We start from the raw sequence: 14,157 nt of genomic DNA, 5'->3' as shown, positions 1-14,157 counted from the left end.
CATCGGTCCCTGAACCTGCTGCTCAGTTCGTGCCCGGACAGCAAAGCGCATGGTGGGGTTGGCTGCTTGTGGGCCAGCGGTGAACTCACCTGGCATTTAAAAATGGATCACTGAACTGAGGGAATTGGCCAACAAAGATGAAAAAATGCACCAGAGAAAAAAACAGTGATATGTTTGAAGTGAAATGCAAATGGAATGTGACAGGAGTTTAGGAGAAAGAGCTGATGTGGGGGTGTGACACTGCTGCTGTTCGAGAGGTGAAATTTGTAGCCAGTGGAACTTGGTAACGCACGGAAGATGCCGGTGTCCCAGACGTGATGCCGCAGAAGCTCCAGGAGGTAGTTCAGGACTTGGAAGGCGCAGAGCACACTGTAGAAGCTGATCCAAACTTGGAAAAGAGTAGACAGCATGCTAGGTGTTAGGGAGAAGGCTTGCTCTGTGTCCAGGTGCCTGGCTTTCCCAGGTCACGTGAGAAGAAGGCTGTTCAAATCACCCTTGATAAGTTCTTCTTAATCTTCCCAACAATTTAGTAATCAGTGTTTCTAACATTTAAAAGATAGATTCGCTCTCTTTTTTTCATTTCCTTATGCATTTATAACCAAGAAAAAGAGAGTGTTTTAATGTTTTGACAGTAATTTTGAAAGGTCGTGGAACAACTGTCATTTTCCCCGTTGACCATGAAGGATGCTTTCGCTGGTCATGTTCTGCCCCTGCTCCGTTGTGCAAAGACTATCTGTACTTGTGAAAATCACCAGGTGATAGAGGTGTTCTTTCGTTGGTTGGTACACTGATATTTTTATAAGCATAGCCGCAAGTTGAGACTTTTCTGGTTGGAGGGGACGCTGTGGTCCACCATCTTCTACTGCAGAGGAGGAGACTAAGGCCCAGTGAGGTTCGGTGCTGGCGCTGGATCACCGCCTGATCAGTTAGTGGCCGAGTCAGGACTGATGCCCAGCTTCCCACTGCCTGATCCAGGGCTGCACTGGGACCGAGCCAGCCAGACCCCCATCTGGGTCAAGATCTCTCCTTGGCAGGCAGGCAGACCTCTGATTTCTCTGGAATGTCAAGTCATCCTCCACATTTGAGATGATCAAGTTGCTCAAGTAATTTTTATGTGAGGAGCAGATTATATCTTTTACGGGTGTGTATTTATTTTAGAGATAACAATTCAAAATTTCTCAGAAGGAAACTCAGTCTAGTTTGCTAATGGAAGTGACTCACTGAGGGTCAGCAGAGGTTAACTCTGCAGAATGCTTCCCATGCAGAGTTGTCCGAGGTCCTGTGGGCCATGCTGATGCACGTCGGCCTCCGGGTAGACACAACCTACGGGGTCTTGGTGCTGCTCCCGGTGATCGCTCTCTTTGCAGTATTGACAATCTTCATCCTTTTGATTATGGAAGGGCTTTCTGCATTTCTTCATGCCATCCGCCTCCACTGGTGAGTTTGGAATTGAGCTTCAGAACTGTTATTTAAGACAGTAACACCACCACCCCCAATATATTTACACATAGAACATTTCCAGTAATATGTGTACATACATTATTTAGGCTAGTTCTTTCCTTCCCAGTATTGAGATCTGTATTCTGATCCCCTGAGTTAAAATTCTGTTTTGTTTCTGAGCTATTGTCCCTGACATGTAAAAAGCAAGTTTATACTTGATGAATAATTATGTGTATTTAATATTTTCAACTCATTTTGGGTCTGACAAGTTACTTTATCTCATTGTAAGCCATATTTCTTAATGTTTTACAATATATATCAGATTACTTGTCTGTGTGTGCAGTTACGAGGAGAGAGAGGTTCCTAATTCTCTTGTGAATGTCCATAGAGTGGGAGGTAACATAAGGTGTCAGCATTTCCTTCATGAGAAAGCCAACAAAGGGTCAGTGTGTGTGTGTGTGTTTTACCTCAGTAAAAGTATTTGTGCCAAAAGCATATATGGAATGAAGCACGTTTGGAAGTATAGGAACTTTTTTTTAACTTAGTAAATGTTGTTTTAAGAAATGTAGGAAATGTTATTCAGAATCTTTCATTAATACTTTTTTTTTTTTTAGGGTAGAATTTCAGAACAAATTCTACGTTGGTGCAGGCACCAAATTTGTTCCTTTCTCATTCAGATTACTTTCTTCAAAGTTCAGTGATGACCTGGCGTGATCATATTGAAGTAGCCAACAAGCTTTCAGATTTATGGAGAATTATCATGTTGTAGAATTCCTTATGTTAAATTGATGATAGGAAAAATTCCATCTTCATCAATTGCCTTATGAGATAGCCAAATCTGTAAGATATACCTCTTCCTCATATCTTAAGTATTTTGTAAACTTTCTCAATTTCAGATATATAAATTTCTTTCAGTTTTTATGATGAGCAAATGTAAGTTCATGCAAAAGTTATGTTATAGTTGTTTTTAAAAATACAGGTGTGGGAGAGAGAAGCCAATTTTGAATGGCAAATTGAAAATAGTCTTAGATATTTGATTCCTTTTCATTTTATTAAAAAGAAAAAAAAAGCCAGAGTTATTCTGTCACCTGAAGTTGTCAGATAATATTTTCCAACAGCTGAAGCTAAGTAGTTTTAAAAAAAATTAATGACGGATAATCAAAAGATTCACATTTATTATATTTTGTTTAATTAAAAGTATGCAAACTTTTTCATTGTATGCTATCTAGAATTACAAGTAGAATTATTTGTACAGTTTTGTCTTGTTTTAATAATTGGAAAAAATGGGATAAAATAACATGCAACAAAATGTTTATCCCACTTGTATATTTTTTTAAAGACTTTTATCCTGTTATCCTTACATAAAACCAATTATGATAATTGTATATTTGAGAAGATAAACTGTGTATTGAGCCTTAAAATCCAGTGTGACTTTAGAAGACATAATATGGATATGATTTGAATTTAGTTGGCTGATGTTCCTGAACCAAAAAGGGTTTATACTGAGTGAAGAAGGAAAGGTAAAAAGTAGTATTTTGTATATTTTTATAATAAAATATAAATTAAGATATTTTACCATGAATAGGTCACACCTGTCCTTGAGAACAGTATAATTCAGACTAATTCTAAATAAATGTCTGATAAAGGCACTTAAACTTGAAAACCAATTCTTACTAAGCCATTATGTATAATCTTCAGTTTAAATTCATCTTCTTTTCACTTGACATTTGAGTCAGTCCAGTTGAACATTTTGATCTGTCCTGTATTCTTATGTTATGTTCATTTTTCATATTTTACTGTAACAGGTTTTAGATATTTATTTTCAAAAAGAAATCTGCAGTGTTTTCCTTTTCTTAACATTTTGAGTAATTCACATGAAGAGACCTGCTTGTCTCCTTCACCCTCGCTGGTATGAGAGAGTTTGGGACTTTCATTACAAGCTAAGATCATGGTGGCCCTGAATTTAAGTGTATCTTTTCAGGTGATTTCAAGGCCTGTTTGCTGAGGGCATGAACCAAACATCATGACATAACTGTGACTCTAACATTAAACCATTTTAATTGTAGTCAAGATTCCATGCTACTCCTCCATGAGATGTTGTCCCTCATCTTAAAATATCAAACAAAATGATGCTGATGAAACTTAAAAATGATGCTGCTCTCAATGTTAAGTATCCCCAGAAAGATATGAGGTTGGAGACTTCTGGTGGGTGAATACAAAATGTGGTTAATGCCTTGCGTGCTCAGACTTGTCCCTCACAAGTTCTTAATTTTTATTATTTTACTGCAAGGGTTTATTGTAATAAGATAACTAATTCATTTTTAGGAAACCAACAACTTCAGGGCACTGTTAACTGACTAGTAAACAGGAAACCTACAGGATCTGCCAGAATTCTTTTCCACCCCTCACTGGCAGTTGTCAGGGGGACCACTTTACCTTTATCAGGGCATAGAAAAGAGAGTGAGGAGTCACTTTTCAGTTGAAACCTATGTAGTAGTTCTGTAGAATGTAATGGTATTATTAAACACAAATTATTAGTTCCAATTTTTGTGAAAGAACTCTCAAGAATTAGAGTTTGATGACATCTTGTAGGCTTCAGGGTAAATTTTCTTTCTTTATATAGTTACTGATTCTAATGTCACGTTACCAGAGCTGTTGCTCTGTTTTGTTTGCAAGTGATTTGGTAGAAGTATTATGTATACGGTTGTTAAGAAGTAACTTCGTTCCTGTGATAGCAAACTTCCAGAGGAAAAACAGTCAGTTGTCTGGATGATGTCAAGTATCTGTTTATTTCGCTAACTCGAAATGTCACTACTGCCACATTCTCCACTTTCCATTCAGCTGTTCATTCTAAAATAAAAATCCAAAGGATTTCTTCAGTAAAATAGAGGTTGACTTTGCCCTGCAAGGATGAAGAGGGTCCTTGCAGTGGTGTGATTGTGCCGAATCAAGGAGTGCAAAGAGGGGTTGTTGGAGGTCATGCTGAGCCTTGGACTGGCCATTCATCATGGGTGGGACTTTGAGGGGACTCACTTTTCACTGAAAGCTCCTCGGTCCTCATTTATGGAATGAGTATTTTATAACAACACTCTGATCCCACTTTTCATTCTGCAGTAGTTTAATAAGGCATAGATTGTGTATAGCATTAGGTAACTTTTATGTCTACGAATTAAAAATTGAGACACTTTAGGGCCTGATTCATTTTGGAAAAGAGAAATAACAGCATCAGCTGTTCCTCAGTCTGCATTTACAAACAACCTTATTAAAGTTAAAGCCAGGTTTGCTTGCTTGCCATCTGGTGTATCTTCAGCAAATCTTAGTTCAAGATGATGAAAATAAGACAGTTTGGAGTGACAATTTTTCAACACCCAGGCTGAACTTTGGTTGAGAATTTTAATACCTAGAACATTCCACTTGTTCCTTGATGGGAAAATCCAGTAAGAAGGCTAGATTCAGCCCAATTCTGAATCTAGGGGCTCAGTTCTGTGAGGGGAAAGGACTGAACAAGTTAAAAGATCCACAAATGCATGAAAGGACGAATTTGCATCTTCCTATCAGTATTCAACTTCCCTTTACTAATGAAAAATAAATATATCTTTTTGAGACGATGGGTGTTTTGCTTTATTATGCTGTGGCTTGACTACAAAGCCTTTGATCCTGTAGCCGGTTTCCCTTCTTGGGGCTACCCCCTCCCTGATCCTGGTACACCAGAAGGAACTTGCCCCTTCTTGGAAATCTTCGCTATGTATTTGCTCTTCTGACGCCCTTTGATCCAGAGTGACCGAGGGCTCAGACTGAAGTCCTTCTGCCTGACGTCCAGTTTTGCCTCTACCATCTCCGAGATGCCGAGGCCATCTCTGTCACCTGTTTTGCCCGTTTTCTTGTCGACAGTGCGGGCGGGACGTTCCCAGACAGGCTGGCGGTGGAAAAGTGGGAGGCCTTGCGCTTCCAGCGCCTACAAGGCTCCTGGCTCACCTCCAGGCCTGCAGACCCTCGGCGGCTGAGACTGGCCCTGGCCGGTCTTTCAATCTTGTATGCCGCCGCTCTGCTCACCTCGGTCCTCCCAGAAGGAAGGGGGCGCCCATCCGGGAGAAGAGCCCCGACCACTCTCCGCGTGTAGGCTGGGGTGTCCCGGCCCTTCCCCAGAGCCTCAGCGCCACCCTCCCGAGTCTCGGTTCGCGCCTCTGTGAGCTCAGGGCTCCGGTACTGGCGCGCGTAGGGACTGCGGGGCTCGGGGCTGTGCCCCCCCGCGCCAGCGGCGGCCGTTGCCGGGGCGCCCGTTGCTAGGGGCGCCGTTGCCACGGACGCCCGCCCGGCGCTCAGCTAGCTGATCGCTGAGCTGTGTTCAGTCCTGCCGCGCCATGGACGATCTGCGAGTGCTGTGGATGCGCGATCGCGTGTACAACGCCTTCGGCATCACAGACCCTCAGCTCTTCGAGGAGCTGCTAAACCGCAACGACGGCAAGGCCGAGGAACTCATCCTGCACTTCCTCAACCAGACCAGCGACGAGGAGGGCGCCTCGACTCTCTTCTTCTACCGCAAGGTGGTGCCCGAGGAGGTGGAGGTGGAGATCGGTGAGCCCCTCGGCCGCCTTCCCGCCGTGCCCCCTTCGGCCCTGTTCGTTCCCACCACTCCGGCTAGGAAGGCAGATTCTCGCCCACCCGCCACTTTTGGCCTCCCGGGCAGTCCGCAAATGCTTTTTGCCGCCCACCCTGTCCAGGCACAGTCCAGGCACTAGGTGAACCGGACAAGCCCACTTAGATAAGTAATCACAGCAAACACTTATCACTGCATCAGTACCAGGTACAGTTCCTAACACATATGCGTGCGTGCTAAGTCCCTTCAGTCGCCCAGACTCTGCGACCCCATGAAGTGTAGCCCGCCAGGCTTCTCTGTCCATGGGATTCTCCAGGCAAGAATACCGGAGTGGGTTGCCAGTGCCTTCCTCCAGGAGATCTTCCCGACCCAGGGATTGCACCCGCGTCTCTTGTGTCTCCTGCATTGATTGGCAGGAGCGTTCTTTACCACTAGGGCCACCTGGGAAGCCCCCAAACGCGTAAATCAACTATTAACCGTATGAAGTAGGTGTATTCAGTTCACCTCAGTTGTGTCCGACTTTTTGCGACCCCACGGACTGCAGAACGCCAGGCCTCCCTGTCCATCACCAACTTCCCAGAGTTTATTCAAGCTCATGTCCAGTGGGTGTATTATCCCACTTTACAGATGGGCAAGCTATGGCATATAGAAAGTCAACGAACTCATCCCCACAGATCACATAATAAAGATTCAGAAAAATATGAGTCACTGTCCAACAGCATGCAGTAGATGGATGGAGAAGTGGCCCAGGGGCTGAGAGGGACATGTCACGCTCATTCTGCCAGATGATGACAAGGTCCACCTTGGTGGAGAAGAGCACCCCTTCCTATCTTTCTAGGCTCCCGCCCGGCACTTGTAAAGTAACATTAAAACAAGGTGTTAAAACATTACAGCAGATGTAAACGTTTGTGTTGAACAATTGAGCATTTCAAATAAAGATAGTAACAGTGACTGATGCCCAGAACTCTCCACGAAGGAGGCTGTTCCAGCCCAGGGACATGGAGAGGGCTTAGGGGTGGGGACAGGGGGAGACAAGACAGAGGGCAGGGGACACTTAGAGAGGTGCTTGTTGGGGAAGGAGACTAAGAAACGCAGGTTTTCTCCCAGCAGGAGTATTGGCATCAATGCAGTTGTCATGGCCTGGGTTTGTGTGCTGTGTCTCATTAACCACGGGCTTCCCTGGTGGCTCAGTGGTAAAGAATCTGTCTGCAAAGCAGGAGCCTCGAGATGCAGGTTTGATCCCTGGGTTGGGAAGATCCTCTGGAGAAGGAAATGGCAGCCCACTCTGGTATTCTTGCCTGGAGAATCCCATGGACAGAGCAGCCTGGTGGGCTACCGTCCACGGAGTCGCAAAGAGTTGGACACGACTGAAGTGACTTAGCAGCACACACACGTCTCATTAACATCAACGTCAGCCTTCTGTCCCAATGTCACATCTTCAGGAGACTTTCTGGATCCCCTACAGGGCCTTCCACTGAGTGGGAAGGCAGAGTCACACAGAACTTTTTATTTACTTAAAAGGTAGTAGTCACATTCATATATTTTAAGTATGCCCTCTTCACACAAAATAATACACATACTCACTGTAGAAAAATGCAAGCCCACAAATAAACAATAATAATGAACTGTAAATGACACCCAGAGAGATGACTCATAACATTTGGAATCTAACTTATTATCTACCCCCTTCTTCCCTGGCAGACCTTTGGATCTGGATGTTTCATTATAATAGGACCTAGAATTTAGACTTTCATTATCACCAAGTGAAATTGTGGATACAAAGATAAATGAACAGGATTGACTATTTCACGTGTACCACAAAGTTCAGTAACATTGATTTTGTGTAGTTATATATATATGCATAAATTTTAAGTATTATATATATACATATCCTGAAAAATATGTATATATATATCCTAAGATCCTAAGAAATGGATGTGACTTACGCAACTTGGACTTCTTGTGACCTCTGAGGGCTTCTGTTCATAGTTCGGTGGCTGTCTGTTGTACTGTATATACTCACACATGTTTAGCCCATTGCCTCCTGGCAGGATGTCTCTCTTCTATGCAGAAGCAGATTTTACTCACTTCAGAGGGTCCCCCTGCTTACTTCCTGCAAAGGGTGCTGGGAAATCCCCCAAGAGCTATGTCTGGTCTGTCTTTACAACCCCTGCCCCCTGCCCCAGCATTCTCTCCTTTTCTGCATCTTCTCATTGTCATCACATGTTGAGAATGCAAATATATTCCCTGCTGAGGATGCTGTTCCTGGAAACTCAAAGTTACTGCTCCTGGAGATACCAGGATGGTATTGGATGTTGGGTCCTGGGCAGAGGTGGGGAGAGAGGACCTCTCCTCAGCTCACGTCTCACACTGTCACTCCCCTTCTGCTCATTAAGCCTACAGGCTCACAGAGACCCTTGGACAGTTCTATTGGATCCTTTATGGCAGTGGTCTTCAACACCTGAGCCTGTTAGGGACTAGGCTGCAGAGCAGGATGTGAGCAGCAAGGTAGTGAATGAATCTTCATCTGTATTTACAGCCATTCCCCGTCACTCACATGACTGCCTGAGCTCTGCCCTCTGTCAGATCAGTGACTGCAAAATAAATGTAACTTGCTTAAATCATCCCATAACCAGCCCCCTCACCACATCTGTGGAAAAATTTGTCTTCTATGAAACCAGTCCCTGGTGCTAAAAAGGTTAGTGACCACTGCTTTATGGAGTCCAAACTCTCTGCTCTTAGTTAAACATTGTTTGGATGGAGACAAATAGATGCTGGTCGTGAGGAAAGAGGGGTGTCTAGACCAGCAGCATCTAGTTCAAGATGCTATTCTAATAGCTATACATGTGTTGTTTCTTGAAATAACGAAATGAAATCATACTGTCCAGATCACTTAATAACTTGCTTGCATTTTTACACAGTAATTTTTAGAAATTGCAAAGTTATGCAGTAATCTAAAAGTTGCACAGTATTAAGTAATGAATATTTCCAGCAAGTATAACTGGAAGATATTCTCTTAAAAATTCACATAACGTAGAACTTAGAAACACAGAAGGTAAAAGATAAGCCCTCACTCGCCCCTAGGCCCTGCTCCCATTCCTATGTTGTTGCTGTTTAGCTGCTTAGTTGTGTCCGACTCTAGGTTCCTCTGTCCATGGCATTTCCTAGGTAAGAATACTGGAGTGGGTTGCCATTTTCTTCTCTGGGGGATCTCCCAACCCACGGATCAGACCCACATGTCCTGTTTGGCAGGTGGATTCTTTGCCACTGAGCCACCTGGGAAGTGCATCCCATTCCTATGCTGCTGCTAAGTCACTTCAGTCGTGTCCGACTCTGTGCGACCCCATAGACGGCAGCCCACCAGGCTCTCCCGTCCCTGGGATTCTCCAGGCAAGAACACTGGAGTGGGTTGCCATTTCCTTCTCCAGTGCTTGAAAGTGAAAAGTGAAAGTGAAGTTGCTCAGTCGTGTCCAACTCCTAGTGACCCCCTGGACTGCAGCCCACCAGGCCCCTCCGTCCATGGGATTTTCCAGGCAAGAGTACTGGAGTGGGTCTCCAGTGCCTTCTCCATCCCATTCCTATAGGTAACCATTATTGGTAGTTTTCTGTACATCCCGCCAGATCTTTTCTGAAATCAATTTATCTATCTATATTCAATATCATTATCATCTTTATCTTTATATATAATGGTATGTATATAATGATAAGGCTTCCTTGGTAGCTCAGCTGGAAAAGAATCCACCTGCCATACAGGAGACCCCGGTTCAATTCCTGGGTCATGAAGATCTGCTGGAGAAGGGATAGGCTACCCACTCCAGTATTCTTGGGCTTCCCTAGTGGCTCAGCTGGTAAAGAACCAGCCTGAAATTCAGGAGACCTGGGTCTGATCCCTGGGTTGGGAAGATCCCCTGGAGCAATGATAACATGTATAGCTGCTGCTGCTGCTAAGTCACTTCAGTCGTGTCCGACTCTGTGTGACCCCATAGACGGCAGCCCACCAGGCTCCCCCATCCCTGGGATTCTCCAGGCAAGAATACTGGGGTGGGTTGCCATTTCCTTCTCCAATGCATGAAAGTGAGAAGTGAAAGTGAAGTTGCTCAGTCGTGTCCGACCCTCAGCGACCCCATGGACTGCAGCCTACCAGGCTCCTCCATCCATGGGATTTTCCAGGCAGGAGTACTGGAGTGGGGTGCCATTGCCTTCTCCCAACATGTATAGAGAGAGCTCCTAAAATCATATATAAGGTCATACTATATATAGTATTTTGTGACTTGTCCTCCCTCAAAGATACCTTGGAGAATTTTGTCCAGAACTATAGATCTATGTAACTTTAGAGTTGTACCATATTTTATTTACCTATTCCCTAATGAATGGACATTTATCCTGCCACAGTATTTTATTTTACACACAATGACACAATGTGTCCTTTTGTACACTTTGTACACTTTCTTTATATTATGGGAGAGACTTATAAAAGTAGAACTGGAAGCGTGGTGGGTGTGTGAATTTGTGGTTTGAATGGGTCCTGCCACACTGCTCTCCAGAAAGGCCCTGCCAGTCCACACCCAGCTACAGTGATGGGGTGCCTGTTTGCCAACATCCTTGCCAACACTGAGTATTATCATGAAAATTTTGACCAGTCCCCTAGATGAAAGGGAATTGGATGCAGGTCCTCATTCTAACGTACATTTGTGTGATAATTAGTGGGGTTGAGCCTCTTTTTGGGTGCGTGTTGGTCACTTATATTTCTTCTGGGCTGCTTGTAACGCTGTGATCATCCCGTGTAACCTTCCTCTCCTGGAGAATTTGCACAGGTCTTCTTTTTGTGTCCCTTAAGGTTGTCTCCAGTAACTGGGATATTTCTATGGGACTGTGTGTTGGTTTGCAAACCGCCCCCATACACGGAGGGCAAGGAGAGACCAGAGAAAGATGCAGCCACTCTGATCAGTAGGTGGTGGTCTTGGGCGTGGCTGGATGAGTTTACTGCCTGCTTACCAGCATGTAAGAGTTTATAGAGAGCTCTTCCCGGGGTTCAGGCACCCACAGCACCTTGAGGTTCCCACCACAGCTGGTCTATCCAGGTGCATCCTTGAAGTGGCTCCCAGGGTGGGCATCCCCAGGACAGGGCAGGGGTGAACAGCTCCTGAATGCCTGAGGACAGCACTCGGGTTGAGCAGTGGTCCCTCCTCTCGGTGACCTCCTTCAATAGGCCATAATAGGGTATGGGCTTCAAGAGATTCTGTGGCCTTCAACAGACTCTCCTGGGGCCACAGTCCAACTCTCAGCACCAAGGAGAGTGGTGATTCCCCGGGGCTGGCACGGTGAAACAATTCCGTTTTATTTTTCTTCTTTCGCTTTATGTGGCTATAAAGATGATGACATTCCTGGCTTGTCTGAAGAGGAAGAAGAGGAAGAAGAGACCGAGTTTCAAAAAGTGGAGTCGATAGATAGAGCATCAGGTATGGAATTGGGAGTGAGGGGCACTGGGGGGCATTCACCCGGAGAGAGGGGTCCACTTGCCCAGACTAAAATCAGTCTCTGCTTTTTACTTATGTGAAGCTGAGACTTAGTAAGAAGTTTTATACAAGGAGAAAGTGCTGGGTGTTAATAGGTTCATTATTAGTTACCTGGGGCTGCCGTAACTAAGGACCACAGACTGGATCACTTAGAACAACACCACAGCCTTCTTTCCCAGATCCGGGGGCTAAAAGTTCAAGGTCAAGGTGTGGGCAAGACTGTGCTCCGTTGACACAGGAGGACCCAGCCCCAAGTGCTAGTAGAGCCCAGATTGAAATCCTGCCCCAGACCATCACGTTGCCAGCAGAGCCCAAGAACCCATTTCCTCCCCATTTCTCCTGTAACTCACCTTTCCTTATAATAGCGGAAGTTAGACGGGGCACTTTACCAAGATACTGAGTGTTTGAAAGTCAGAGGGGAAGGACTTACCTGGTTGTCCAGTGGCTACGACTCTGAGCTTCCAATGCAGGGGGCCTGAGTTTGATCCCTGGTCAAGGAACTAGATCCCACATGCTGCAACTGAAGTGCCTGCATGACACTTTATGAAGATTGAGGATCCCGCATGCCACAGCTGAGGCCAAGTGCAGCCAAACAAATACATGCAAATAAATATTATAAAAGAAAACATGTTGGGCTTCCCCAGTGGTCCAGTGTTTAAGAATCCGCCTTGCAGTGTAGGGAACATGGATTTGATCTCTGGCCCAGGAAGATTCCACATGCTGTGGAGCAACTAAGCCCGTGTGCCACGACTGCTAAGCCCACAGTCTAGAGTCTGTGCTCCTCAACAAGAGAAGCCACCCCAATGAGAAGCCTGCACACTGAAGGGTAGCCCCTGCTCACTGCAGCTAGAGAAAGCGGTAGCAACAAAGGCCCACCACAGTCAAAAGGAAAAAAATCATTAAAAAAAAAACCCTTAAAAATTAAGAATAAAATCAGGGGAGAAAAAGGATTGGGTGATGTGCAGTGTTTCCTATTGTCATCTTAATTTTTTCAGAACAGTTTATTTTTAACAAAAACATAATGCTGTCTCTAGTGAAAATTGGGGGTGTTAGAGGAGAGGAATACAAGTTTAGAAATACAGGCCCTCCATTCTTACTAAGATTTGTGTAGGTTGAGTTTTGATAAGACAGACGGTGGTTGTGAGAGACACAGTCACATTTACTGATGGCCTCCTGCTTTGTTACCAATAAATCCATGATTGGGAAAGAATTGGGAGGGAGGAGGCTGCTTGGAGAGAAGGGTTAGGACAGTCTCCGACAAAGCAAATTAATATTCCTTCCAAGTGTATTTTTTCTTTTCTTTTTGTCGTGGTAAAACATATGCAACATGAAACAGCATTTTATCCACTTTTAAGCATATAGCTCTGTGGCACTGAGTGCACTTGGCAGTCTATTTTTTTTTTAATCTTTTTCTTTGGCTGCATTGCATGGCATGTAGAATCTTAGTTCCCTGACCAGGGATTGAACCCTCACCCCCTGCAGTGGAAGCATGGAGTCTTATCCACTGGCTGGATCACCGGGGAAGCCCCCCGATGGTGTATTTTTGTCTGTGGGCTCTTGCTCTTGTTCTGATAATGCTAGTTCTCCCAGCTGTAGACTGCTTCCTCTGCTAGCCAGCATGCTCAACACTCAGCCAACCTGTAGTCTAATCCTCCCAAATCTCACCCCAGTCGATATTATTATCCCATTTTATGGATGAGAAAACTCACTGCAGAGAGGGTTCAGACCACACATGTTGATTTGTTCCAAAGCCTGGACTTTGTCCAGTGCCTTTTGGAGGAAGAGCCAAACAGTTTGAGAAAGCTCTCCCTTCTCTGTGGGCTTCATCAGAAACTCAGGGTTGTGACTGGTAGGCTGTGAGATTTTCAGATCCCATCAGTAATAGTAGACTTGGGAGACATACATTCATTCTATTTAGTTTTCTTTCCATCAACCCACCAGTTTCAAGTTTTATAGTGAAAAAGGAGTAGATGCTAACATGTTAACTATAATCTCATCCTAAGGATAAAGCCCCATCTCTAAGTAAAAATCTCAGAGAAGTCACTCATTGGACACTGTAGCTAAAACAAGCTTGTACACTCTCACACACAAATTAAAATTCCAACTGAGGACCAATCAAAAGCACAACACAATTCTCCCTAAGTATAATGTGAGCCAAGGCTACAGTAGGATTCATTTGTAAAAAATGTACATCCAGCTATTTTTTAAAATATAATTTTATTCTTTTATTTAGTAGTGGGGGTTACTCTCTGGTGGTGGTGACCAGGCTTCTCCCTGCAGTGCCTTCTCTTGTGCAAACAGGCACTAGAGTGCACGAGCTTCAGTGGCTGTGGCTCTCTTAGGCTTAGAAACTGTGGCTCCTAGGCTCTGTGGCACAGGTTCAGTAGTTACGGGGCACAGGCTTTGTTGCTCCGTGGCTTGGGGGGTCTTCCTGGATCAGGAATCGAACCTGTGTCTCCTGCGTTGGCAGGCAGATTCTTTAGTACTGAACTACCAGCAGGGCCCAACCCCCAGCTTTTTGATACCATGCCCACTGAGTGAAATATGCTAACGTCCGAGATGCAGGTCTGGTCTAGGTGACCAGAAACCTCGTTTTCCAAGTTT

General features: G+C 44.7%; 2 protein-coding genes across 2 annotated transcripts in view; both read left to right on the top strand.

Annotated features, from left to right (window-relative positions):
- Nucleotides 1–4,325, top strand: part of ATP6V0A2 (ATPase H+ transporting V0 subunit a2) — a 42,020-nt gene extending 37,695 nt beyond the window's left edge. Inside the window, exons 19-20 of the mRNA XM_040250607.1 lie at nt 1,266–1,437; nt 2,055–4,325. Coding sequence (XP_040106541.1) covers nt 1,266–1,437; nt 2,055–2,154 — 272 coding nt within the window. The 3' untranslated portion in view covers nt 2,155–4,325. The remainder of the gene's footprint in view (nt 1–1,265; nt 1,438–2,054) is intronic.
- A 1,476-nt stretch (nt 4,326–5,801) lies between these two features.
- DNAH10 (dynein axonemal heavy chain 10) overlaps nt 5,802–14,157 on the top strand; it is a 158,111-nt gene continuing 149,755 nt past the window's right edge. Inside the window, exons 1-2 of the mRNA XM_040250606.1 lie at nt 5,802–6,015; nt 11,410–11,496. Of these exons, the coding sequence (XP_040106540.1) occupies nt 5,802–6,015; nt 11,410–11,496 (301 nt within the window). The remainder of the gene's footprint in view (nt 6,016–11,409; nt 11,497–14,157) is intronic.

Source organism: Oryx dammah, unplaced genomic scaffold, assembly GCF_014754425.2.
Source record: "Oryx dammah isolate SB20612 unplaced genomic scaffold, SCBI_Odam_1.1 HiC_scaffold_12, whole genome shotgun sequence".
Taxonomy (NCBI): domain Eukaryota; kingdom Metazoa; phylum Chordata; class Mammalia; order Artiodactyla; family Bovidae; genus Oryx; species Oryx dammah.
The sequence above is the reverse complement of the archived record's forward strand: the minus strand, read 5'-3'. Positions and strand labels throughout refer to the sequence as shown.